Source organism: Telmatherina bonti (genome assembly GCF_933228915.1).
Source record: "Telmatherina bonti genome assembly, chromosome: 23".
NCBI classification, from domain to species: domain Eukaryota; kingdom Metazoa; phylum Chordata; class Actinopteri; order Atheriniformes; family Telmatherinidae; genus Telmatherina; species Telmatherina bonti.
In genome coordinates, this window is record NC_136632.1 from 2,263,002 (window position 1) to 2,290,699 (window position 27,698).

At 49.5% G+C, this 27,698-nt stretch overlaps 1 protein-coding gene across 3 annotated transcripts; it reads right to left on the reverse strand.

The window, feature by feature from the left end:
* Positions 1-14: 14 nt before the first annotated feature.
* tmpoa (thymopoietin a) lies at positions 15-27,652 on the reverse strand. Of its 3 annotated transcripts, XM_079263035.1 has the most exons (8): positions 27,118-27,652; positions 14,134-14,251; positions 8,189-8,338; positions 5,280-5,386; positions 2,024-2,050; positions 1,829-1,945; positions 1,436-1,536; positions 15-864 (listed from the first exon to the last, which is right to left on the reverse strand). In XM_079263035.1, exons 1-8 carry the CDS (start codon positions 27,358-27,360, stop codon positions 489-491), a joined length of 1,239 nt encoding a protein of 412 aa, XP_079119161.1. In that variant the 5' UTR covers positions 27,361-27,652; the 3' UTR covers positions 15-488. The 3 variants fall into 3 exon arrangements, with proteins under 3 accessions (XP_079119161.1, XP_079119160.1, XP_079119162.1); XM_079263034.1 differs by having other exon boundaries at positions 1,829-2,050; XM_079263036.1 differs by lacking the exons at positions 1,829-1,945; positions 2,024-2,050.
* Between the last annotated feature and the right edge of the window lie 46 nt (positions 27,653-27,698).

Below are 27,698 nucleotides of genomic sequence, written 5' to 3' on the forward strand. Positions count from 1 at the left end.
ACAGTAACACCCTGTAACACAGAGTAACAAGTTTATTTATGATACTCGGATCTTCTGAAGCGAATACATAATTAAGTAAAATACATAGAAATTCAGTTTTATTAGAAGAGAATTAAGAAAATATGAAGAGTTTAAGATTTCAGGCGGTGGATTAAAATAAGAGGCCTGCCTGTCTGCTCTACAGAGATGGTCCCATGGCGACAAAGCCGCAGATCAGTGATGACAAAGTCATCACACAGCGAAGTGGTGACGGAGCACAGTTCTGGGAAAGGTCGTGTTTGGTCCATCAGATGCAGCCTGCAGGTCAGAGAGGGACCAGAAACATTCGTCCGTTCCAACATGGAGGTCCGGGACTGAAACTGGGGAGGTCGCCGCTCGCTGGAAACGACTCGGAAATGTCGGAAAACACCAGAAGTCAGAAAACATGGCTACGATGCAGATTCACACTAAAACCACCTCCTTCCTTCTCCTCCTCCTCCTCCTCCTCTCTACGCGCTGCTGGCCGCCTGCTCTCCAAACGGGCTGCTGGAGGTGGTCTCCATGGCCTGGTAGACCAGGAGCAGCAGCCCCAGAACCAGGCCCAGCAGGGACAGCTTCATCCACAGGGACGCACCTCGACGCGCTGGCCTGCTCTGCCCTGCAGGGGGCGCCGCAGCCAGCAACCTGGAGGAGGACATGTGGGCGGAGCTGAGGGAGGTGGAGGGCGGCAGGCTGCCGACTCTGCTGACCGCGTGGCTCTCCGAGTACGAGGAGGTGCTGGTTCGGTTGGTCTTTGGAGAGAAAAGGACGTTTTCATCTTTCCAGATGGTGCTGGAGATCACCGGGCGGCCCGCTGCTCCTCGGATCGGCCGGCGGCAGGTGGCGCTGAGGGGGTGAGGAAGGAGAACTTCAGGAGGAGGTGAGGGAGGTGGGGGAGGAAGGAAGTAAGAGTAGATAAAGAAGAAGAGGAGGAAGTAGATAAAGAGGAGGAGGAAGTAGATAAAGAGGAGGAGGAAGTAGATAAAGAGGAGGAGGAAGTAGATAAAGAGGAGGAGGAAGTAGATAAAGAGGAGGAGGAAGTAGATAAAGAGGAGGAGGAAGTAGATAAAGAGGAGGAGGAAGTAGATAAAGAGGAGGAGGAAGTAGATAAAGAGGAGGAGGAAGTAGATAAAGAGGAGGAGGAAGTAGATAAAGAGGAGGAGGAAGTAGATAAAGAGGAGGAGGAAGTAGATAAAGAGGAGGAGGAAGTAGATAAAGAGGAGGAGGAGGAGGAAGTAGATAAAGAGGAGGAGGAGGAGGAAGTAGATAAAGAGGAGGAGGAGGAAGTAGATAAAGAGGAGGAGGAGGAGGAGGAAGTAGATAAAGAGGAGGAGGAGGAGGAAGTAGATAAAGAGGAGGAGGAGGAGGAAGTAGATGAGGAAAAAAGGAGGAAGAGGAGGAGTTGGAGGAAACTCACGTGATCCCTGTTGGACTTGTGATGTCATTGGGATAGACGACCTTCAGGACCTCCTTCTCCTCCTCTCTCACAGGCTGCTCGCTAGCCGAGATCTTCTCAACCTGCACGTGCGCACGCGCACACACACACACACACACACACACACACACACACACGATGACAGTTTCCATGACAACACATCTCATCCTAAGATAAACTGTTTCAGAGGACCCCGTCCTCCATCAGACATCCTCCTCCCTTTTATCACCATGGTTACCACGTGTTGCCACTCCTGCTGCTCAGTGTGTGTGTGTGTGTGTGTGTGTGTGTGTGTGTGTATAACCAGGAGGAAGCAGCTGTCGGTGTGTTCAGTGTGTGAACTCTGTCAGGAGGTTCTGGAGAGGATGGTTGTACCCATGCTGCAGAACTCAGACAGTGTCTGGACCAGATCTTGGCGAGGGAGGGGTCCGCTCTGCGGGCCTGGACCAGAGAGGAGGACTGGGAGGAGTTGGCTTTGGGATGGTGGGGTCTCTGCTTCATGAAACAGACCGGATCATTTGGGTCTACATGAAACGCAGGAAGTTCTGGTAAAGACGTGGTTCTACTGACCCCTGCTGGCGGTCTCTGGTCAGGATCCTGAAACACCAACAAACAGCATCAGTTCTCCGCAGATCACACGCCCCCCAGAACTGGTCCTGCCTCAGAAAGCAGGTCCGGTCCAAACCATCTCTCCCGGATGATCCCCGACCAAAGTTCTGACCCAGAGTTCCTGTTTAACAACGTCTCTTAACGGCGCTGTGAAATGTGGAACCAGAAGACGTTTCCGTGTAAAATGCAAACAGGCGTGTTGCAGTTTACATGCCAGGTCGCTAGAGGGCGCTAAAACTATCACCCCGCCAGATGTGCACCGCCTGTAGCGCGATAATGCTGGCCATCGGTGCACGGAACCTGGCCATCGGTGCACGGAACCTCTCCGGCGGCAGGTTTGCGTCAACAAACTACAACCGTGAGAGGGAGGTCCGCCATGTTGTGGGGGGTAAACTGGGACCAGGTGTTCCAGACGTTGGAAATGTTAAACGCTATAAAAAACAAACTTTTCATTGAAAGTTGAGAACTGAACCTCGGGGTCAGAACCCAGCAGAACCAGCCCGGTGACCCAGACAGCAGGGCGTTGCAGGACCATCACCCCCCCTGAAACCCGACACCTCCCGTGCTCAATCACCACGGTGGACCCTGTGAGAAGATCCGTACGGATCAGGAAGTCTGACCTCCAGCAGAGCGGTGTTCAGCAGAACTTCTGGGTTCTCAGGGGAATCCAGCAAATGTCGACCCGGTTCCCCCAGCAGCTGCAACTTTAAACAACAAACACGTCAGAGCCAGAACCCACCTAATCCTGGTTCGGTCCGACAGTCCTCTGACTGGACCGAGCCACAGCTACCTGGGCATGTCTGCACGAGGTGCCAGTACCACCAGTCCCAACTGGGTGGTACATCCCAACAAGTGATGAGAAAAGCAGGAAAATAATGATCCTCTATGGCTGGAATAAAGCCAAGAAGACGTTTGGGATGCAGCTGAGGTGGAGGTGCTGCAGTGAGGACAGCAGGTAGATAGTAGCAGGAAGACGTTTGGGATGCAGCTGAGGTGGAGGTGCTGCAGTGAGGACAGCAGGTAGATAGGAGCAGGAAGACGTTTGGGATGCAGCTGAGGTGGAGGTGCTGCAGTGAGGACAGCAGGTAGATAGGAGCAGGAAGACGTGTCTCCTTCATGCTGCTGTATGAACCGATACAAACAGGGATTTTACCAAAAGCTTCCAGTTTTAAGGGTTAACCATAAAATACATCAATAAATAAAAACCCACGTTAACATGGACCCCCCCCCCCGGCCCCTCGTCGCTCAGATTACCGGAGTTTTCACATTCCTCAACTTCCCAGCTGCACCTCCTCCTACTGGCCAGCAGGAGGTGCTGAGAGATGATCAGCTAGACCTCATCTGGGAGAGCAGACCAGGTCCAGTCTGAACCAACAACAGCACCTGGGCTGGACCAGAGTCCAGCGCAACCAGGAGGAGTCCAGGGTTCTGGTCGCACCTCAGGAGGAGGAGCAGGAGAACAGAGGAGGTGGAGGTGGAGAACAGAGGAGGAGGTGCTCAGCAGCAGATAATCCTCATCATATGCCTTTATTCAGCAGCAGTGAAACTCTGCACCTCCAGCCTCAGGGTGAACTGGGAGGGACTGGAGTCCAGTAAAGGGAAACCAGTTCCTGAGGCCGGCAGAGGAAACTAAGGAGGAGCAGCTGGAGGAGACGGAGGAGCGTCTTCACCTCTTGGTGCTCTCAGAGGGAACAAGGCATGAAGAGTCTCAGCCAATCAGATAACAGCTGACAACTCTGTGGCCACGTTACCGTGCATGTGATCCTGTCAGGTTGGCGTGGCAACGTGTTGCAGAGTCACACACATCTCTCACATAATCACTTTGTGTATTAAACCCATCACCCACCATCCACCCATCCACCCATCCATCCACCCACCACCCACCACCCACCACCCATCCACCCATCCACCATCCACCCATCCACCCACCATCCACCCACCATCCACCCATCCACCCATCCATCCACCCATCCACCATCCACCATCCACCATCCATCCACCCATCCACCCATCCATCCACCCACCATCCATCCACCATCCACCCATCCATCCACCCATCCACCATCCACCATCCACCCACCATCCACCCATCCACCCATCCATCCACCCACCATCCATCCACCATCCATCCACCATCCACCCATCCATCCACCCATCCACCCATCCATCCACCCACCATCCATCCACCATCCACCCATCCATCCACCCATCCACCATCCACCATCCATCCACCCATCCACCCATCCATCCACCCACCATCCATCCACCATCCACCCATCCATCCACCCATCCACCATCCACCATCCACCCACCATCCACCCATCCACCATCCACCCACCATCCACCATCCACCCACCATCCACCCACCATCCACCCACCATCCATCCACCATCCACCCATCCATCCACCCATCCACCCATCCATCCACCCATCCACCATCCACCCACCATCCACCCATCCACCATCCACCCACCATCCACCCATCCACCATCCACCCATCACCCACCATCCACCATCCACCCACCATCCACCCACCATCCACCCATCCACCATCCACCCACCATCCACCCATCCACCATCCACCCACCATCCACCCACCATCCACCCATCCACCATCCACCCACCATCCACCCATCCACCACCCATCCACCATCCACCCATCCATCCACCCATCCACCATCCACCCACCATCCATCACCCACCCATCCACCATCCACCCACCATCCACCCATCCACCATCCACCCATCCATCATCCATCCATCATCCACCCACCATCCATCCACCCATCCACCCACCCACCATCCATCCACCCATCCACCATCCACCCACCCATCCACCATCCACCCACCCATCCACCCATCCACCATCCACCACCCACCCACCATCCATCCACCCATCCACCATCCACCCACCCATCCACCCATCCACCATCCACCACCCACCCACCCACCATCCACCCACCATCCATCCACCATCCATCCACCATCCATCCACCATCCATCCACCATCCATCCACCAACCATCCACCAACCATCCATCCACCATCCACCCACCATCCATCCACCATCCATCCACCACCCACCATCCACCCACCATCCATCCACCACCCACCATCCACCCACCACCCTCCATCCACCCTCCACCCACCCACCCACCATCCATCCACCAGTTCTGGTTCTGTTTGAAAGAACTCAAAAGTTCACGGCTAACAGTTACCGTTTGGTGCTGGCTGCTCCGGGTGCGGGTACTAACAGGGGTTTTTCCTCTGCTCCTCAGGGGTCTCTCCACCACTACTGGTTCTGGTTCCGGTTCTGGTGTCACTTCTGGAAATAAACAGTAAATTAAATTAAAAACAACAGACAGGAACTAGTTTGCATCAGATGGTAACTGTGGATATCCAGGTGGAACGTCTCGTCTGGTGGAGGCTTCACGTGTTTGTGCTGATCATGTCCAGCAGACTGGGTTCTGTATAAATATCAGTCTTTACATCATCTTGTTCCTGACAATCCCACCGCGTTCTACGGAGACGAGTATGATGAGAGCATCAGCTTGCGGGTTAAACTTCACATGGAAGCAACACAGAACCTCGTTGAACAGATTCTGTAGGAATACGTCTGATACTTTTCAGCTACGATAAATAAATAAATAAATACACCCATGGTCCACCTGATCACTTCCTGCTAACCGGGTGTACCCAGCCAATCACAGGGCAGCATGTAGTCATGGTTAGGGCTGGGCGATATATCAAATATACTCTATATATCGTGGCTAGTCCTCTGTGCGATATAGAAAATGTCTATATTCGTCATATTGGAGTATCCTGTTGTCACGCAGGTGTTTTTAGCTGTGGGCGGGGTTTCCTCCCTCCTCCTCGACTCTGCACCGCTTTGCACAGAGAGTTAAAGCAAGCGCACCTCGTAACGTACATAACGTGAGCTACGTGCTACGTCATGAGAGGCAGCGTGGAGACACTTTCTCACTAAATCTGGCGACTTCTTGTGAAAAGCGACAAATCTAGCGACTTTTACAGGAGTTATTGGAGACTTTCCTGGTGTTTTGGCGACTGACTTTAAAGCGCATATTGTAAAGTTATTGTCAGAAGGAGAGTCTCTCCCCGTCCTAAAGCACTCAGTCGCTCCGGCTGCAGCTGCAGCCAGTCAGAGGAGCAGAGAGGACACCTGCACGACTCCACCTACAGTCACAATGAACAGCCAAATCCGCCACTGATCCCGCTCTGGATTACAGAGTGGGACGGAAATTACAACGTTTTTCACGTCATTAATTCTATTTAATTACATTCACAGCCTCTGTCACTTACTCACCTCATCCACTGTGTGTGACACAAGCATATTTATCTGGCTCCTCATGTCTCTAGAAAGTACAGAAAGGAGTGGGAATCAAACCCTGAATTAAAAGCTGTCTGAAGCCGTTTATTGGAGACGATACGAGGACATTCTGCCTGGATTATAAGACTGATTTCTACGCTAAACTCTGCGATTAAAAAATACACGACAACTCAAAAACGTATCCATAAAGCAAAGCCTTATAATAGTTCATCATTTGAAAAGTCCCCCCAGAGCACCTATTTTCATACGTTGCATTTATTATATCATGCAAAGTCACTTTATTTTGTTTTAAAATGACATGTTTCTGCCACTGCTTTAACTGTTCAATAAATACGGTTCTGATCAGTTTGCTTCCTTTTGGCATGAATGTTTAAAATCAGCATATCTTAATGCAGTATGAACAATTATGTTTTAATGGAGACACAAAATCATCTTACTGATGTGATTGTATGCACCAAAGCATTCATTCAAGGCTGAGGTAAATATCGAGATATATACTATTCACAAAAAGTTAGGGATATTCAGCTTTTGGGTGAAATTTCACAACAAGCCTGAAATGCATTCAAACCTGTACAGGTGAACTTAATGTGATCTTCTCTAAGCTTTTAAATGCACATGTCCAACTGTTAAATGTTTCAATAAATTTTGCACAAGGTAAATATCGAGATATATATCGTATATAGTGACATGCCATAAAAATATCGGGATATTACTAAAAGGTCATATCGCCCTGCCCTAGTCATGGTGAAGACAACTTTCAGACAGAAACACGTCATCCACAGCGCAGCATCTTCTGATGGATACTTCCAGCTGGATGATGCACCAGGTTTGCATTCAGTGAACCAGGAGGTGGGGAAAAACTCCCCCACACTGGAACTTTCACCAGAAACAGATGCAGCTGTTTACTTGTTCTAGATTTAGCTATTTTATAACTAATCCAGCGCTGAACTTCGGCGACGACTCGATCCGGGTCACTGCAGGCGACGGTACGGATACAGGAAGCAGCAGCGTTTGTGCTTCACGAGGTCAGGCGGGTGAAATAGTCTTAAATTACGATAAGTTAATCACATATTAGCAAATTCCACAGTATGGCTCACTTTACAACTCCAGATTCCATGAGTCCCGTCTGCGCCCTCCTTCACCGTACCGGTGGTCTAATGTTCATTTGCCTTCATTTCAAACTACAAAACGATGCAGAACAACCGTGGCTTTTTCTTTATTCAAGGTGAGAGCCGGGTTAAGAGAAACCTCAGAACATGCAGACATGCATCCAGAGAGATAAGTCAAGCCTTCACCTGGACCTGGCCAATGTCAGCGCACCAGTGCCACCATGGTCGCATCTAGAGCCAGTTACCTTCTCCTGTTAAACCAGTCCTAATGACATGATTTCTAGTATGAATCCACGTCCTATCCATCCAAACAAAGGTCCATTTCCAAGCTGAGACTGTTCTGAAGGAAAAACAATGAACTTCCCTGCATCGCACCGATACAGAACAAAGTCTGCACATCAGAGCAAACATCCCTAACATTTCTCTCCCAGCCAGCTTCAGTAAGAACTGACTGGTACAGACGGACATAAACTGATCCAACCTCTCCGCTAAAGACAGAGTAACGTACTGTCGGAGGATCTGGCTTGTTCCGACTGTTATAGATGGCCCCCCAGAAGTGTCCGACGACTCGCCTAAAAACAGTTTCTCTGCATTTTACTGGACTTAAGGTCATTCAGCGCAGACCAGAATCAGATACAAGAGCTGACAGGTGAGAGTTTCAGGGTCTTACCGTCCTCCTTGTCGCTGTAGACGTCAGATTCAGAGTTGCCATTGTGGTTGACCTGGATGTCTGTGGGCAGCATCTGTGGAGCCGGCAGTGGAGATGGACCATCATCCAGAAGCTTCTGCAGCTTCTTCTCATACAGCTTACGGGTGGATGCTAGGAGGAGGAGCAGAGGACTATCTTACTTCATGCCATCAGATCCCAAACCCGAGTTTATGAGCTGGACAGACTGTTGAAAACCGAAACTCACACAGACGTGAGGACATACCTGCAGAGGTACGTTTCTATAGGTTAACATTATGCTGCCACTAGAGCGGACAGCTCGGACAAGGGAGTCCGGTACCCCATACTCCCGGAGTACCCCCCACAGGAGCCCCCGGGGGACACGGTCGAATGCCTTCTCCAGGTCCACAAAGCACATGTAGACTGGTTGGGCAAACTCCCATGCCCCCTCCAGGACCCCAGAGAGGGTATAGAGCTGGTCCACTGTTCTGCAACCAGGACGAAAACCACACTGCTCCTCCTCAATCCGGGATTCGACTATCCGGCGGACCCTCCTCTCCAGGACCCCTGAATAGACTTTACCAGGGAGGCTGAGGAGTGTGATTCCCCTGTAATTGGAACACACCCTCCGGTCCCCCTTCTTAAAAAGGGGGACGACCTCCCCAGTCTGCCAATCCAGCGGTACTGCCCCCGATGTCCACGCGATGCTGCAGAGGCGTGTCAGCCAGGACAGCCCCACAGCATCCAGAGCCTTAAGGAACTCCGGGCGGATCTCATCCACCCCCGGGGCCTTGCCGCCAAGGAGCTTTTTGACCACCTCAGCGACTTCAGCCCCAGAGATAGGAGAGTCCACCCCTGAGTCCACCAGCTCTGCTCCCTCATGGGAAGACGTGTTGGTAGGATTGAGGAGGTCTTCGAAGTTTTCCCTCCACCGACCCACAACGTCCCAAGTTGAGGTCAGCAGCTCCCCACCTCCACTGTACACAGTGTTGATGGAGCACTGCTTCCCCCTCCTGAGCCGCCCGATGGTGGACCAGAATCTCCTCGAAGCCGTCCGGAAGTCTTTCTCCATGGCCTCGCCGAACTCCTCCCATGCCCGAGTTTTTGCCTCGGCGATAGCCGAAGCCGCATGCCGCTTAGCCTGTCGGTACCCATCAGCTGCCTCCAGAGTCCCACAGGCCAAGAAGGCCCGATAGGACTCCTTCTTCAGCTTGACGGCATCCCTCACTGCTGGTGTCCACCACCGAGTCCTGGGATTACCGCCACGACAGGCATCAACGACCTTACAGCCACAGCCCCGGCTGGCCGCCTCAGCAATAGAGGCACGGAACACAGCCCATTCGGACTCAATGTCCCCCGCCTCACTCGGGACATGGTTGAAGCTCTGCTGAAGGTGGGAGTTGAAGCTCACTCTGACGGGGGACTCAGCCAGACGTTCCCAGCAGACCCTCACAACACGTTTGGGCCTGCCAGATCTGACCGGCTTCCTCCCCCACCATCTGAGCCAACTCACCACCAGGTGGTGATCAGTTGAAGCTCCGCCCCCCTCTTCACCCGAGTGTCCAAGGCATGTGGCCGCAGGTCCGACGATACGACTACAAAATCGATCATCGAACTGCGGCCCAGGGAATCCTGATGCCAGGTGTACATATGGACACTCTTATGCTGGAACATGGTGTTCGTTATAGACAATCCATGACGAGCACAGAAGTCCAATAACAAAACACCATTTGGGTTCAGAGGGGGGGACCATGCTTCCCAATCACTCCCCTCCAGGTCTCACTGTCATTGCCCACGTGAGCATTGAAGTCCCCCAGCAGAACAATGGAGTCCCCAGAAGGAGCACCCTCCAGCACTCCCTCCAAGGACTCCAGAAAGGGTGGGTACTCTGAACTGCTGTTCGGTGCATAAGCACAGACAACAGTCAGGACCCGTCCCCCCACCCGGAGGCGGAGGGAAACTACCCTTTCATCCACCGGGGTAAACCCCAACGTGCAGGCACCAAGCTGGGGGCCGATGAGAATGCCCACACCTGCTCGGCGCCTCTCACCATGAGCAACTCCAGAGTGGAAGAAGGTCCAGCCCCTCTCGAGGGTTCTGGTTCCAGAGCCCAAGCCATGCATCGAGGTGAGTCCAACTATATCTAGCCGGAACCGCTCAACCTCACGCACAAGCTCAGGCTCCTTCCCCACCAGAGAGGTGACGTTCCACGTCCCTAGAGCCAGCTTCTGCAGCTGGGGATCGGACCGCCAGGGTCCCCGCCTCTTGCTGCCGCCCAGCTCACACTGCACCCGACCCCTACGGCTCCTCCCGCAGATGGTGACCCCACGGGAGGTGAAACCATGATATTAATATCACGTGGTGATATATTTTAATTTATGCATCATGGCGGCAATCTCAGACCACTGCGCCGTTTGGAGGGACTACATCACTGTTTCAGTAAACATATATAAGATTTAAATATTTATAAAAATATATATAAAAACAGAACCTGTTGCCTACAGTGTGTCTGTACAGTATGACTGTTTCACCCGGACTGATGACGGACATTTCCACCAGCAGCGGCGAGCAGTTTGCTTTCTGTCTGAAGATTCTCGTTGTTTTGGTCTCTAATGGCAGAGAATGAAGAAGAGGGGAGGAAAAGACCGAAAAAGTCACAGTGTGGGACCATTTCACACTGAAAAGGGCAGAAAACGTAGTGCAGTGTGTGTGTGCTGTAAAGCAGGTCTTAATACTGCAGCACCTGAAACGAACCCGACTTACCTTAAAAATTAAAATAAAAAATATATAATCGTACTCGATTACTCGTAGAAATAATCGACAGAGTACCTGATTCCAAAAGTACTTGATAGTTGCAGCTCTAGTTAGAAGGAAGAAACAACTGTAGTAATAAAGTACCTAAAACTTTTTTTTTCTCAAAGAAATAAAAATAATCCATTAAAAAAATTTTTTGGGTCATGTTTTTGTTGATCTTTTCTCTCGTCTTCCTGGGCATTACAGCAGCAGAATGATGTCTGGCAACAGTGTTGTTTTTTCCTAAATAAAATCAAGAAAAATGACGAGCAAAAAGTGTTGTACATGTCACAATTTAAATCTAATCCCCCTCTCATTATTATAATTTCTCAGTTCTTTCTAGCTTATAGAAGACTAAGGTTACTTGGGGAATTAAAACCTTTTGTTACCCAAAGATTATGAATCAAAAATCTGTTTGAATCAAAAATCGATTCTGAATCGAATTGTCACCCCAAAAATTGGAATAGAACTGAAATTTGAGTTGTTAGATTAACATCCTAATTAAGTATTACAATTAATTTATCGTCCAGCCCCACCATCTACTATCTACACCATTAGTATAGCCCTCATCTTTTATCCAATTAGCTCATTTTGTTTTTAGTTCCTTTGTTCTAGCTAGTTAACTAGATTTAGATTCAAGCCATTTAGATTTAGTTTTTATTTCTCAAGCAAACTAATAAGGAAATAATTACCCATCGTACCAGTTGTCTAGTTATCTATCCATCTATGTTACCAGTTGTCTAGTTATCTATCCATCCATCTTACCAGTTGTCTAGTTATCTATCCATCTATGTTACCAGTTGTCTAGTTATCTATTCATCCATCTTACCAGTTGTCTAGTTATCTATCCATCCATCTTACCAGTTGTCTAGTTATCTATCCATCCATCTTACCAGTTGTCTAGTTATCTATCCATCCATCTTATCAGTTGTCTAGTTATCTATCCATCCATCTTACCAGTTGTCTAGTTATCTATCCATCCATCTTACCAGTTGTCTAGTTATCTATCCATCCATCTTATCAGTTGTCTAGTTATCTATCCATCTATGTTACCAGTTGTCTAGTTATCTATCCATCCATCTTACCAGTTGTCTAGTTATCTATCCATCCATCTTACCAGTTGTCTAGTTATCTATCCATCTATGTTACCAGTTGTCTAGTTATCTATCCATCCATCTTACCAGTTGTCTAGTTATCTATCCATCCATCTTACCAGTTGTCTAGTTATCTATCCATCCATCTTACCAGTTGTCTAGTTATCTATCCATCCATCTTACCAGTTGTCTAGTTATCTATCCATCCATCTTACCAGTTGTCTAGTTATCTATCCATCCATCTTACCAGTTGTCTAGTTATCTATCCATCCATCTTACCAGTTGTCTAGTTATCTATCCATCCATCTTACCAGTTGTCTAGTTATCTATCCATCCATCTTATCAGTTGTCTAGTTATCTATCCATCCATCTTACCAGTTGTCTAGTTATCTATCCATCCATCTTACCAGTTGTCTAGTTATCTATCCATCCATCTTACCAGTTGTCTAGTTATCTATCCATCCATCTTACCAGTTGTCTAGTTATCTATCCATCCATCTTACCAGTTGTCTAGTTATCTATCCATCCATCTTACCAGTTGTCTAGTTATCTATCCATCCATCTTATCAGTTGTCTAGTTATCTATCCATCTATGTTACCAGTTGGCTAGTTATCGATCTATCCATCTATGTTACCAGTTGGCTAGTTATCGATCTATCCATCTATGTTACCAGTTGGCTAGTTATCGATCCATTCATCTTACCAGTTGTCTAGTTATCGATCCATCCATCTTACCAGTTGGCTAGTTATCGATCCATCCATCTTACCAGTTGGCTAGTTATAGATCCATCCATCTTACCAGTTGTCTAGTTATCTATCCATCCATCTTATCAGTTGTCTAGTTATCTATCCATCTATGTTACCAGTTGGCTAGTTATCGATCTATCCATCTATGTTACCAGTTGGCTAGTTATCGATCTATCCATCTATGTTACCAGTTGGCTAGTTATCGATCCATCCATCTTACCAGTTGGCTAGTTATCGATCCATCCATCTTACCAGTTGTCTAGTTATCTATCCATCTATGTTACCAGTTGTCTAGTTATCTATCCATCTATGTTACCAGTTGTCTAGTTATCTATCCATCTATGTTACCAGTTGTCTAGTTCTCTATCCATCCATCTTACCAGTTGTCTAGTTCTCTATCCATCCATCTTACCAGTTGTCTAGTTCTCTATCCATCCATCTTACCAGTTGTCTAGTTCTCTATCCATCCATCTTACCAGTTGTCTAGTTCTCGATCCATCCATCTTACCAGTTGTCTAGTTCTCGATCCATCCATCTTACCAGTTGTCTAGTTCTCGATCCATCCATCTTACCAGTTGTCTAGTTCTCGATCCATCCATCTTACCAGTTGTCTAGTTCTCGATCCATCCATCTTACCAGTTGTCTAGTTCTCGATCCATCCATCTTACCAGTTGTCTAGTTCTCGATCCATCCATCTTACCAGTTGTCTAGTTCTCGATCCATCCATCTTACCAGTTGTCTAGTTCTCGATCCATCCATCTTACCAGTTGTCTAGTTCTCGATCCATCCATCTTACCAGTTGTCTAGTTCTCGATCCATCCATCTTACCAGTTGTCTAGTTCTCGATCCATCCATCTTACCAGTTGTCTAGTTCTCGATCCATCCATCTTACCAGTTGTCTAGTTCTCTATCCATCCATCTTACCAGTTGTCTAGTTCTCGATCCATCCATCTTACCAGTTGTCTAGTTCTCTATCCATCCATCTTACCAGTTGTCTGGTTATCTATCCATCGTTAAATCTACTTGGTAAAATGATTTGAGTTTACGTGAGTCACATGAGTGCCAGTGTCCAGACATAGGATCTTTATGATCATTGAAATTATCCAACACTAATTTACTGGCAGGTTTACTGGCAGACAGATTTATTTTTGTTCATACTGTGAAGGCTGATACATGATGTTATTTAAACATTGTTAGGTCTAGTTTACATGGTGTTCCATGAGTCTTCAGAGAAGAAATAAACAGATTGTGGACATCAATATGAAGCGTGGATTCAGGGCAGATAAAAACTTGTTTATCATGACCACCACTCACCCACAATCGGACCCACGTCTAAGCCTTGTTTCAGCAGTTCGTCCCTCAGACCCTCGTCGGTGAGCGCCGTCACGTCGAGCTCATCCGGCTGGGCCTTGTCTGTTTTCCTGGTGGCTTTCTGGAGAACGATGACACATCATAGATTTAGTTTTATCCAGGGACCATAAAGCTACCTGCTTCATGCAACCGGCTCATCAGAAACCGCCACACGAGCCTGCGAGTGGTAACCTTAACCAGGTTCAGTCACATGTTTATGTTTGGAGTTTCACATTAAAACATTTTGGGAACAGGTTTAAAAACATAGCGTACATCATTATTTTGTTCACATAACTGCTGTCTTTAAATTCCTTTAAAAAACAGGAGGGTGGTGTTCGGAGAGGAAGCTTCAGGCGTTTCAGCGCCTAAGCTGCTCGCCACGCAGGCCTGCAGGAAATTACAGACTAGCTGAAGGCCTGTTCTTCCCTCTCGGCTCAGAGCCAAAGAAAGCGCTGCCTCCGACTAAACAACAAAACAAAGGTTAAAAAGCCATTTGTGCAGCATTGTGCAGTCTGGCACCTTATTTCCACTTATCTGATTTAAGCAGTCGCCACCGTACAGTACCAAACACCTCTCACATGACGCCCCAACCCCTGAAAGTCATGTGATGCTGCATAGTTTCACAGATTTTACAAACTAATGTAAAGCTGGAACTTTCCGTGTTCAGTGATTGAAGAGAAAAAGTGAAGCAGGCTTCTGCCTCTGCACACAGCTGCAAACACTCCTCACCACACGTCCACCAGGCGGGTCCTCGGCTGTGTTCACGCCACGAGGTGTGGGTAGGTTGGAGAAGGTGGAGGGGACTCGTGTTGCCGTAGCAACAGATGGGATTCAGACATCTACTAGCTCCGCTTAAAGGACAGAGGTCTGGTCCAGTCTGATTTATATGTGAGTCAGCGCAGCCTCAATAAAACCCTCAGACGTTAACCTGAAGATGCGCCAACAGCCTCCAACAACTTACAACAATGCGCCTCATTCACCAACAGCATTTTATTGATGACTTATGTTCTGGTGATTGTTGCGACCAGACGTCCGTTGTCAGCCCAGATATGAGAATCGTTATGGTTTACCATACGGAGTCTCTCGGTAAACACGACCTGTTGTGGCGAGGTATTGCACCGTCAGGTGGATTAACCTGGTATTCTGAGTTCCTAAAGTGTGTATGAGTTGGGGGGCTTCCGTCTCGGAGACGACGCCATGTTCAGGTTTATGACGTGAGGAATAAATTAATATCGGGATTTGCTTCATAATTTTAAAATACATTTTCTATTAAATCATTTTTTATTTCCAAATAAATACAAATAATCCATAATAAATATTTTGCCATTTTTATTGATCTTTTTACTTTTCATGTTGGACATTTTGGCAGCAGAATGATGGTCTGGCTGTGATGGGTTTTTTTCCATTGAAATCAAGAATGACGAGTAAAAAGCGTTTTGTACTTTTTTCCTGTTTTTAGGCTACAAAAATTAGCAATATTGGAGAATTGTGAGTCGGAATTTAAATCATATCAGGACCTAAAAGAAATTCGTAATCGGGACGAAAGCGTATCGTCACAGCCCTCGTTACAACTCTTATGTACGCCAACTCAACGTATCGGCAGAGTCTCCCTCCAACAATCCTCCCAGCAGAGGGATCTGTACTTCACTCCTTCACTGATGTGCTTGTAGGAGCCAATAAACTGGACTATCACCGTCCAGAATAACCACAGATGAAACGGGGGTGCTGCAGAATAAAGTGACCTCTAAGAGTCTTCAAGGTTAAGCAGGGAGGAGGAAGAAGTCCCAGAATTTTCCTCATGACCCGGTGAGTTCCTCTGGAACTCAGTGGGAGAGAAATGTGAGGAATGTAACAGGATGCGCTCGGGGCTGGTGGAGAGGTGTTGCTGTGGTTAACCGGCTGGAATAATGGAAGTCACACATCTGGTGGGCCCTCTGCAGGGTTTGGTCTGGACTACTGCCAGACTCTTTCATAACCACAGCAGGCTGGAATGGAGGAGGGGACGGACGGCCTCCACTACAGACAGACACACCCGTCTGTGGAGTAAAATCACGAGTCGTGATAATCCCTTACTGGAGAGGAAGCGGCCGGAACGAAGGAGAAACAACAGAGTTTGTGTCTATTTACTCAGATTACATCACCATCTGCTCTACGTTCACCTGTCTTCTTCTCACTGCCAGATGTCTTCATGAAGGGACACACGTCCAGCCTGAAGACATTAAACTCTGCAAACCCTTCCAGCCTCAGCTAGAGACATGAAAAATGTGAGGAATGAACCTCGGAGCAGCTCGCCCACCTGCACGCCTTACCTGCAGCCTATAATCACTCCGACATGCGAGGAATGGCTCTCATAGTACTACATCAGAAAAAACACTGTTTACCTACATTCCTCCACTTCTTCCCATCCTTTTGTCCTGACCAAAGAATTTCCTCAGTGAGGAAGCCAAACGCTGCAGCTGCAGCCAAAGTCAAGGCTGGATCTAAGAAACAAACCAGTTCTCTTCACCAGTAGTTTTAATGGGAACGTCACATGACTCTGATAAACAACTTCCACTGAGGTGGAAGTAATGGAGACGTTCAACCGGCTGCTAACATCAGCCTTCCAATTTCCTCCGGCTTTTCATCTCAGTGGTGCTGTTGGGACTAGACTTCTGTCCACAGGTGGACAGTCCCAGTCTGCCCAGTAAATCCTCCCAACAAGTCGGCTGAAAAAGGGACGAACAAGCTAAAAACCTTTCAAGCTAAACTCAACGTCCAGCTGATATGAGACAAAACACCCAAAACAGCGCAATTCAAAAGCAGAAGCTGGAGTCTATCCCAGCAATCACTGGGCGGGAGGTGGGAACACCTAGACAGGTCACCAGTCCATCACAGGATCACACACACACACACACACACACACACACCTGTGGACAATTCAGAGTAAACCAGTTAACCTAACCTTGTGTTTGTACTGGGAGGAAGGTGGAGAACCCGGAGAGAACCCACCCAGACACGGGGAGAACATGTAGACTCCACACTGGAAGACCGCGGTGCAACAACTTTTAAGGAAAGGTGTGAAAAATGGCGGCAGCAACAGATCAGGACGTTTTAGTTGGAAACTCAAAGAGCTCCGGGTTATTCAGCCTTTTGATGCCAAAAGGTTCAAAATCTAAAAGAAAGCTGCAGCACCGTTGGAGGCCGAGGCACCAATGGCATCGCCCGGCTGTACAACCAGCACGCCCCCTTGCAACGCCACTCTCGCCCTCAAGCAAGCCATGTTTCAGGAGACGCCCGACAGTCTCCTCCAGGTGACTGTTGGACACCTGCGACAACATGAAACGTTACCAGCTAACAGCAAAAAGCAACACAGATAACAGCAAAGGTGGTGGATGTTTTTATCGTGGATTAGAAATCGCGATGGAAGATGTTTTTATCGTGGATTAGAAATCGCGATGGAAGATGTTTTTTATCGTGGATTAGAAATCGCGATGGAAGATGTTTTTTATCGTGGATTAGAAATCGCGATGGAAGATGTTTTTATCGTGGATTAGAAATCGCGATGGAAGATGTTTTTATCGTGGATTAGAAATCGCGATGGAAGATGTTTTTTATCGTGGATTAGAAATCGCGATGGAAGATGTTTTTTATCGTGGATTAGAAATCGCGATGGAAGATGTTTTTTATCGTGGATTAGAAATCGCGATGGAAGATGTTTTTATCGTGGATTAGAAATCGCGATGGAAGATGTTTTTATCGTGGATTAGAAATCGCGATGGAAGATGTTTTTATCGTGGATTAGAAATCACGATGGAAGATGTTTTTATCGTGGATTAGAAATCGCGATGGAAGATGTTTTTATCGTGGATTAGAAATCGCGATGGAAGATGTTTTTTATCGTGGATTAGAAATCGCGATGGAAGATGTTTTTATCGTGGATTAGAAATCACGATGGAAGATGTTTTTATCGTGGATTAGAAATCACGATGGAAGATGTTTTTATCGTGGATTAGAAATCACGATGGAAGATGTTTTTTATCGTGGATTAGAAATCACGATGGAAGATGTTTTTTATCGTGGATTAGAAATCACGATGGAAGATGTTTTTATCGTGGATTAGAAATCACGATGGAAGATGTTTTTATCGTGGATTAGAAATCGCGATGGAAGATGTTTTTATCGTGGATTAGAAATCGCGATGGAAGATGTTTTTTATCGTGGATTAGAAATCGCGATGGAAGATGTTTTTTATCGTGGATTAGAAATCGCGATGGAAGATGTTTTTTATCGTGGATTAGAAATCACGATGGAAGATGTTTTTTATCGTGGATTAGAAATCACGATGGAAGATGTTTTTATCGTGGATTAGAAATCACGATGGAAGATGTTTTTATCGTGGATTAGAAATCACGATGGAAGATGTTTTTATCGTGGATTAGAAATCACGATGGAAGATGTTTTTTATCGTGGATTAGAAATCACGATGGAAGATGTTTTTATCGTGGATTAGAAATCGCGATGGAAGATGTTTTTATCGTGGATTAGAAATCACGATGGAAGATGTTTTTTATCGTGGATTCTCTTATTGAAACATCGGCTTTTGGTGCCTTGTCACCCGTTTGGAACCAGGTACAGCGTGCTGCCGCGTAAACATTTCTGAAACTGCTTTGCCTGAATATCACAATACGATCTGCAACGGACCAGAACAACCAGAGGAACCAATCAGCCCAGTTAGGGGATGCTGAAGCGGTAAGCGTTACAACAGCCTAACTGTACTGTGCAACGACTGTAACCATCCCAGCTGGAGTGCTAATACTCCAGCGGTCCCCACTCGGGGGACTCCACCTGAAAATGTGCACATTGTGGTGCGGATAAAGCAGCTAACATGAAACAGCTAACCTGGGGGAGTGTAGCTTAGGAAGTTTGGACACTCTGCAACTTGTTGTGAAGGATGATGCCGCAGCACAGTGTTCGTGATGCGCCGGCAGATCTGAAACATTCTCACGCACACTAAACTGTGTTGGACCCCTGCTACGAAGACAGGGACATATAAAAGTACTACTTTAACTAGACACAAACAAATATTTACCACTGATAAAAAAAGTTATTCATGTGTAATTTTATTATTATTAATGCATAACTTGTGTTTCAGATATTTCTGAGTGCAGATTCTGTAAACGAGGCGAAGGATGCACCGACCCCGGGACCAGGAGAGGAGAGACGGGTCCGATGTGAAGAGGACGAGCGACCTGAAAAGATGACTTGTGTGGCAGCTGCACCAGCAGAACCAGCAGAACCATCAGAAAAAGCAGCACCAGTAGAACCCCCAGAACCAGAAGCCGCACCAGTAGAACCCCCAGAACCAGAAGCCGCACCAGTAGAACCCCCAGAACCAGAAGCCGCACCAGTAGAACCCCCAGAACCAGAAGCCGCACCAGTAGAACCCCCAGGACCAGCAGCCGCACCAGTAGAACCACCAGGACCAGCAGCCGCACCAGTAGAACCCCCAGGACCAGCAGCCGCACCAGCAGAACCACCAGAATCAGCAGCCGCACCAGCAGAACCCCCAGAATCAGAAGCCGCACCAGCAGAACCCCCAGAACCAGAAGCCGCACCAGCAGAACCCCCAGAACCAGAAGCCGCACCAGCAGAACCCCCAGAACCAGAAGCCGCACCAGCAGAACCACCAGAACCAGCAGCCGCACCAGCAGAACCACCAGAACCAGCAGCCGCACCAGCAGAACCACCAGAACCAGCAGCCGCACCAGCAGAACCACCAGAACCAGCAGCCGCACCAGCAGAACCCCCAGAATCAGAAGCCGCACCAGCAGAACCCCCAGAATCAGAAGCCGCACCAGTAGAACCACCAGAACCAGCAGCCGCACCAGCAGAACCACCAGAACCAGCAGCCGCACCAGCAGAACCACCAGAACCAGCAGCCGCACCAGCAGAACCACCAGAACCAGAAGCCGCACCAGCAGAACCACCAGAACCAGCAGCCGCACCAGCAGAACCACCAGAACCAGCAGCCGCACCAGCAGAACCACCAGAACCAGCAGCCGCACCAGCAGAACCACCAGAACCAGCAGCCGCACCAGCAGAACCACCAGAACCAGCAGCCGCACCAGCAGAACCACCAGAACCAGCAGCCGCACCAGCAGAACCACCAGAACCAGCAGCCGCACCAGCAGAACCACCAGAACCAGCAGCCGCACCAGCAGAACCACCAGAACCAGCAGCCGCACCACCAGAACCACCAGAACCAGCAGCCGCACCACCAGAACCACCAGAACCAGCAGCCGCACCAGCAGAACCACCAGAACCAGCAGCCGCACCAGCAGAACCACCAGAACCAGCAGCCGCACCAGCAGAACCACCAGAACCAGCAGCCGCACCAGCAGAACCACCAGAACCAGCAGCCGCACCACCAGAACCACCAGAACCAGCAGCCGCACCAGCAGAACCACCAGAACCAGCAGCCACACCAGCAGAACCACCAGAACCAGCAGCCGCACCAGCAGAACCACCAGAACCAGCAGCCGCACCAGCAGAACCACCAGAACCAGCAGCCGCACCAGCAGAACCACCAGAACCAGAAGCCGCACCAGCAGAACCACCAGAACCAGAAGCCGCACCAGCAGAACCACCAGAACCAGCAGCCGCACCACCAGAACCACCAGAACCAGCAGCCGCACCACCAGAACCACCAGAACCAGCAGCCGCACCAGCAGAACCACCAGAACCAGCAGCCGCACCAGCAGAACCACCAGAACCAGCAGCCGCACCAGCAGAACCCCCAGAACCAGAAGCCGCACCAGCAGAACCACCAGAACCAGCAGCTGCACCAGCAGAACCCCCAGAACCAGAAGCCGCACCAGCAGAACCACCAGAACCAGCAGCTGCACCACCAGAACCACCAGAACCAGCAGCTGCACCAGCAGAACCACCAGAACCAGCAGCTTAACTGTCCAGCTACTGACTTAATATTCAGAAACAACTGGGAACACTGGAGATGACCCATACTGGGAAACCTGCCACAGAATACCAGTATACCCCCAGTAGCCGACTGTTCAGCAGCTTCTCCAGCGTGTTGGATGAGAAAGAAACCGCCTGGCTGCAGAAGGAGAGGAAATGAGAGTCTTCTCCACAGGAACGTGTCATCAGTGCTGAACAAGGGGGGGGCATAAAAAAAACGTTCGTTGTTTCATCTGTTGGTCAGATCATCGTTTTGACCTTCATTATGCTGCTGACAGTGACCATGGTAACCCTGATGCTCAGTTAGACACGTTGTGTTCAGGCTGACGGTGACCATGGTAACCCTGATGCTCAGTTAGACACGTTGTGTTCAGGCTGACGGTGACCATGGTAACCCTGGTGCTCAGTTAGACACGTTGTGTTCAGGCTGACGGTGACCATGGTAACCCTGGTGCTCAGTTAGACACGTTGTGTTCAGGCTGACGGTGACCATGGTAACCCTGGTGCTCAGTTAGACACGCTGTGTTCAGGCTGACGGTGACCATGGTAACCCTGATGCTCAGTTAGACACGTTGTGTTCAGGCTGACGGTGACCATGGTAACCCTGATGCTCAGTTAGACACGCTGTGTTCAGGCTGACGGTGACCATGGTAACCCTGGTGCTCAGTTAGACACGTTGTGTTCAGGCTGACGGTGACCATGGTAACCCTGGTGCTCAGTTAGACACGTTGTGTTCAGGCTGACGGTGACCATGGTAACCCTGATGCTCAGTTAGACACGTTGTGTTCAGGCTGACGGTGACCATGGTAACCCTGATGCTCAGTTAGACACGCTGTGTTCAGGCTGACGGTGACCATGGTAACCCTGATGCTCAGTTAGACACGTTGTGTTCAGGCTGACGGTGACCATGGTAACCCTGATGCTCAGTTAGACACGCTGTGTTCAGGCTGACGGTGACCATGGTAACCCTGATGCTCAGTTAGACACGTTGTGTTAAGGCTGACGGTGACCATGGTAACCCTGGTGCTCAGTTAGACACGTTGTGTTCAGGCTGACGGTGACCATGGTAACCCTGGTGCACAGTTAGACACGTTGTGTTCAGGCTGACGGTGACCATGGTAACCCTGATGCACAGTTAGACACGTTGTGTTCAGGCTGACGGTGACCATGGTAACCCTGATGCACAGTTAGACACGTTGTGTTCAGGCTGACGGTGACCATGGTAACCCTGGTGCACAGTTAGACACGTTGTGTTCAGGCTGACGGTGACCATGGTAACCCTGATGCACAGTTAGACACGTTGTGTTCAGGCTGACGGTGACCATGGTAACCCTGGTGCTCAGTTAGACACGTTGTGTTCAGGCTGACGGTGACCATGGTAACCCTGATGCTCAGTTAGACACGCTGTGTTCAGGCTGACGGTGACCATGGTAACCCTGATGCTCAGTTAGACACGTTGTGTTAAGGCTGACGGTGACCATGGTAACCCTGATGCTCAGTTAGACACGTTGTGTTCAGGCTGACGGTGACCATGGTAACCCTGGTGCTCAGTTAGACACGTGTTCAGGCTGACGGTGACCATGGTAACCCTGGTGCTCAGTTAGACACGTTGTGTTCAGGCTGACGGTGACCATGGTAACCCTGATGCACAGTTAGACACGTTGTGTTCAGGCTGACAGTGACCATGGTAACCCTGGTGCTCAGTTAGACACGTTGTGTTCAGGCTGACGGTGACCATGGTAACCCTGGTGCTCAGTTAGACACGTTGTGTTCAGGCTGACGGTGACCATGGTAACCCTGATGCTCAGTTAGACACGTTGTGTTCAGGCTGACGGTGACCATGGTAACCCTGGTGCTCAGACACGTTGTGTTCAGGCTGACGGTGACCATGGTAACCCTGGTGCTCAGTTAGACACGTTGTGTTCAGGCTGACGGTGACCATGGTAACCCTGGTGCTCAGTTAGACACGTTGTGTTCAGGCTGACGGTGACCATGGTAACCCTGATGCTCAGTTAGACACGTTGTGTTCAGGCTGACGGTGACCATGGTAACCCTGATGCTCAGTTAGACACGTTGTGTTCAGGCTGACGGTGACCATGGTAACCCTGGTGCTCAGTTAGACACGTTGTGTTCAGGCTGACGGTGACCATGGTAACCCTGGTGCTCAGTTAGACACGTTGTGTTCAGGCTGACGGTGACCATGGTAACCCTGGTGCTCAGTTAGACACGTTGTGTTCAGGCTGACGGTGACCATGGTAACCCTGGTGCTCAGTTAGACACGTTGTGTTCAGGCTGACGGTGACCATGGTAACCCTGGTGCTCAGACACGTTGTGTTCAGGCTGACGGTGACCATGGTAACCCTGGTGCTCAGTTAGACACGTTGTGCTAAGGTTGACGGTGACCATGGTAACCCACCTGATGCAGGTTTCAACCGACAGATTCATGTTGGATAGAAACAAACCGTTCTGTTGGCAGGAGCACAGCTTCCCCTGCTGTCACCGTGACAACCCAAAGTTTACAGATTTACAGTTATTGCATCAGCGCCACCCCACTCCCGGCGGGCAGGCCAGGTGTTGCACCTCCTGTTCTACACTTACGATGTCGGTCATGCTGGAGGTTTAGTCCAACATGAACACTGTTCCCACAGAAACCCTCTGTGGCCTTCTCTCTGAACAGCATCAGTGATGTCAGTCCAGGAAAATGTGGGCGGAGCTTCTGTTCAAACAGCATGGGGATTAGAGCCCCACCCCCCAGAATTCCTCCTGAACTCCAGCTACACTATCTGATCACATATTTTCCACAGCAGAGACTCAGAGATCCCTTCATGAACTCCACCCACACAGATATGTGCCTGGTAGACTGGCGAGACTCGTTCAGCCTGCGAGCAACATGCGCCTCATCCCGCGTCCCCACGGCAACATTTATTAAATCACCTGCAAAGAAAAGTCATGAAAGATTGATCATCTGCTCACAAAGAGCTGCAGCTGCTTTAACACAAAACTGCAGGAAGCGCCTCCTACGGCCAATCAGCACACAGACATGATGATTTCAGCCTCGTCGTCACATTAGGACGTCAGAATGATGGAACATCCGCGGATCAATACATACATCAGCTTCATCATTGTGGGTTTACTGTGTATCGTCTCCGGACTGTAACGCTGGAAAAGCTCCGTAGACCAGCTGGAAGGTCACGTGACCATCAGAGTCCCACCTCCTGACGGTCTGATGATGACATGAGTGATGACTGTAGCAGAGGCCGACCAGGTAGCTGGAGGTTCAGGGGTTAAACCACCAAATGGCTTTTACCTGCTCACAGCCAGACATCACCACATACGCACCACGGTGTTGTTCCAAAGCGTGCACGCAGCTGGCATGTCATCGCTCTGTCAGCACACGCTTCAGGCAAACATCTAAAACAGACCAGACCAAACATGTCCTGCAGTACACACGCGCACACACACACACACTACCAGCTCACCCAAACACACATTTCCTACCAATCCCCAGCTGCAGTCCTCCACCGAGCATGTGGACGTCCTACCGATACCAGCTGCAGACACATCCCATCCTGGTTTTACTTTGCTGTAACTCTGATACTGAGCAGTAAACAGAATATTTCCACCCATTTACAGACTTTTTGTGCTAAACAAATAATCTCAGCCGAACATTTAGGACTGAGACGAGTCAGGAATGATTCAGACTGCAGAAAGAAGCTCTGAACTGATCTCTGGAAACTACTTCCATTCCAGCAGGAGTACTGGGAGGTGGCATGGAGCCATGATCTCACACCACACCACCACAGACTCATTAAACTGTGGTATGAACTACTCCACCTGTCTGCAGATGTTCCAGCTGCGAGGACACGCCCACGGCACGAGCCCAACCTGCAGAAGCGGGAAAGTATGGAGGGTGGGGTGGAGTAGATCTGCAGGCCAGAACTGTCTCACCACATGTTTCATTCATTCACTTATTGGTAAAATTCAATTTTTCATCCAGTAATACCGGAAAATACTCCACATGCATGAATAGATGCAGAGCTTAGCAGGGTGTAGCAGGGTTCAGCAGGTTGTAGCAGAGTTTAGCAGGGTTTGATCAGGTTTAATAAGGTGTAGCAGAGTTTAGCAGGGTTTAGCAGGGTTTGATCAGGTTTAATAAGGTGTAGCAGAGTTTAGCAGGGTGTAGAAGAGTTTAGCAGTTTTTGGCCGGGTTTAATAAGGTGTAGCAGAGTTTAGCAGGGTGTAGCAGAGTTTAGCAGGGTGTAGCAGAGTTTAGCAGAGTTTAGCAGAGTTTAGCAGAGTTTAGCAGGGTGTAGCAGGTTGTAGCAGGGTGTAGCAGGGTGTAGCAGAGTTTAGCAGGGTGTAGCAGAGTTTAGCAGAGTGTAGCAGAGTGTAGCAGGGTGTAGCAGGGTGTAGCAGAGTGTAGTAGAGTTTAGCAGGGTGTAGCAGAGTTTAGCAGGGTGTAGCAGAGTTTAGCAGGGTGTAGCAGAGTTTAGCAGGTTGTAGCAGAGTTTAGCAGGGTGTAGCAGGGTGTAGCAGGGTGTAGCAGGTTGTAGCAGAGTGTAGCAGGTTGTAGCAGAGTTTAGCAGGGTGTAGCAGAGTTTAGCAGGGTGTAGCAGGGTGTAGCAGAGTTTAGCAGAGTTTAGCAGGGTGTAGCAGAGTGTAGCAGAGTTTAGCAGGGTGTAGCAGAGTTTAGCAGGTTGTAGCAGAGTTTAGCAGGGTGTAGCAGAGTTTAGCAGGGTGTAGCAGGGTGTAGCAGAGTTTAGCAGGGTGTAGCAGAGTTTAGCAGGGTGTAGCAGAGTTTAGCAGGTTGTAGCAGAGTTTAGCAGGGTGTAGCAGGGTGTAGCAGGGTGTAGCAGGGTGTAGCAGGGTGTAGCAGGTTGTAGCAGAGTTTAGCAGGTTGTAGCAGAAATAGCAGAGTGTAGAAGAGTGTAGCAGAGTTTAGCAGGGTGTAGCAGAGTTTAGCAGAGTTTAGCAGGGTGTAGCAGAGTGTAGCAGGGTGTAGCAGGGTGTAGCAGGGTGTAGCAGAGTTTAGCAGAGTGTAGCAGGTTGTAGCAGGGTGTAGCAGGGTGTAGCAGGTTGTAGCAGGGTGTAGCAGGGTGTAGCAGAGTGTAGCAGGTTGTAGCAGGGTGTAGCAGGGTGTAGCAGAGTTTAGCAGAGTTTAGCAGGGTGTAGCAGAGTTTAGCAGGGTGTAGCAGAGTGTAGCAGGGTGTAGCAGAGTGTAGCAGGGTGTAGCAGAGTTTAGCAGAGTTTAGCAGAGTTTAGCAGGGTGTAGCAGGGTGTAGCAGAGTGTAGCAGAGTGTAGCAGGGTGTAGCAGGGTGTAGCAGGGTGTAGCAGGGTGTAGCAGAGTTTAGCAGGGTGTAGCAGAGTTTAGCAGGGTGTAGCAGAGTGTAGCAGGGTGTAGCAGAGTGTAGCAGGGTGTAGCAGGGTGTAGCAGGGTGTAGCAGAGTTTAGCAGGGTGTAGCAGAGTGTAGCAGGGTGTAGCAGAGTTTAGCAGAGTTTAGCAGGGTGTAGCAGAGTGTAGCAGAGTGTAGCAGAGTGTAGCAGAGTTTAGCAGGGTGTAGCAGGGTGTAGCAGAGTGTAGCAGAGTTTAGCAGAGTTTAGCAGGTTGTAGCAGAGTTTAGCAGGGTGTAGCAGAGTTTAGCAGGTTGTAGCAGAGTTTAGCAGGGTGTAGCAGAGTTTAGCAGGGTGTAGCAGAGTTTAGCAGGTTGTAGCAGAGTTTAGCAGGTTGTAGCAGAGTTTAGCAGGTTGTAGCAGAGTTTAGCAGGGTGTAGCAGAGTTTAGCAGGTTGTAGCAGAGTTTAGCAGGTTGTAGCAGAGTTTAGCAGGGTGTAGCAGAGTTTAGCAGGGTGTAGCAGAGTTTAGCAGGGTGTAGCAGGGTGGGGACGTGGAAGTGGAAGGTCCCAGCTGAAACAGACACAGGAGGAAACGGTTCCTCGTGGTTTTACGTGAAACTGGAGCGAAGCGGCTCCAGGTTTTCAGCCGGCACACACTCACCCTGCCCGAGGAGCGGCTTCTGCTGGACACCACGGGCGGCGGCAGCTCCTCGTCGCTGGAGAAGGCGTCCAGAGAGGCGGCCGGGACCCGCTTGTGGTTCTGGGCGGTCAGGTTCTCCAGATACAGCTGCACATACACGTCCTTGGTGGGGTTACCGCTCGGCAGCTCCACGTTGTGGGCCAGAAGTTCGCTCTTCAGCTTGTCCTTGGTGAGCACAGAGGGGTCTTCCAGGTACTCCGGCATGTCGGCGTCCAGGTAGGGAGCAGAGTCGCCGTGGTCCGGGTTAGTTAGCTTCCAGACGCCGGGGAGGAATAAAGCACACGGGGGGAGGTCAGCCCGGGAAGAGCGGCTGACCAGCGCCTCCTGCCGGATTTAATCCGCTAAAGCAGATGTTGGCTGAAAATGAGCTGCAAAAATAAATAAAAAGGAACAAAGAAAATAAAATGGATAAAAGCCGGTTGTGTGGTTGTTCGCGGTTCCTCCCTCCGCTCAGAAAAAGGAGAAATGAAACCTGGAGACAACATAAACAGCAAGAAATCACCGTCAGCTGGTGCTTCTGCAAAGGAGGAGGGGCGGAACGG

Bases quoted from the DNA above. Each gene is read 5' to 3' on its own strand.
- tmpoa (XM_079263034.1), bottom strand. From the start codon at position 27,360: ATGCCGGAGTACCTGGAAGACCCCTCTGTGCTCACCAAGGACAAGCTG. The intron at 14,252-27,117 runs GTGAGTGTGTGC...ATCGTTCTCCAG, and splicing joins GAAGCCGCTCCTCGGGCAGG to AAAGCCACCAGGAAAACAGA. The intron at 5,387-8,188 runs GTAAGACCCTGA...GTTTATTTCCAG, and splicing joins CTACAGCGACAAGGAGGACG to AAGTGACACCAGAACCGGAA.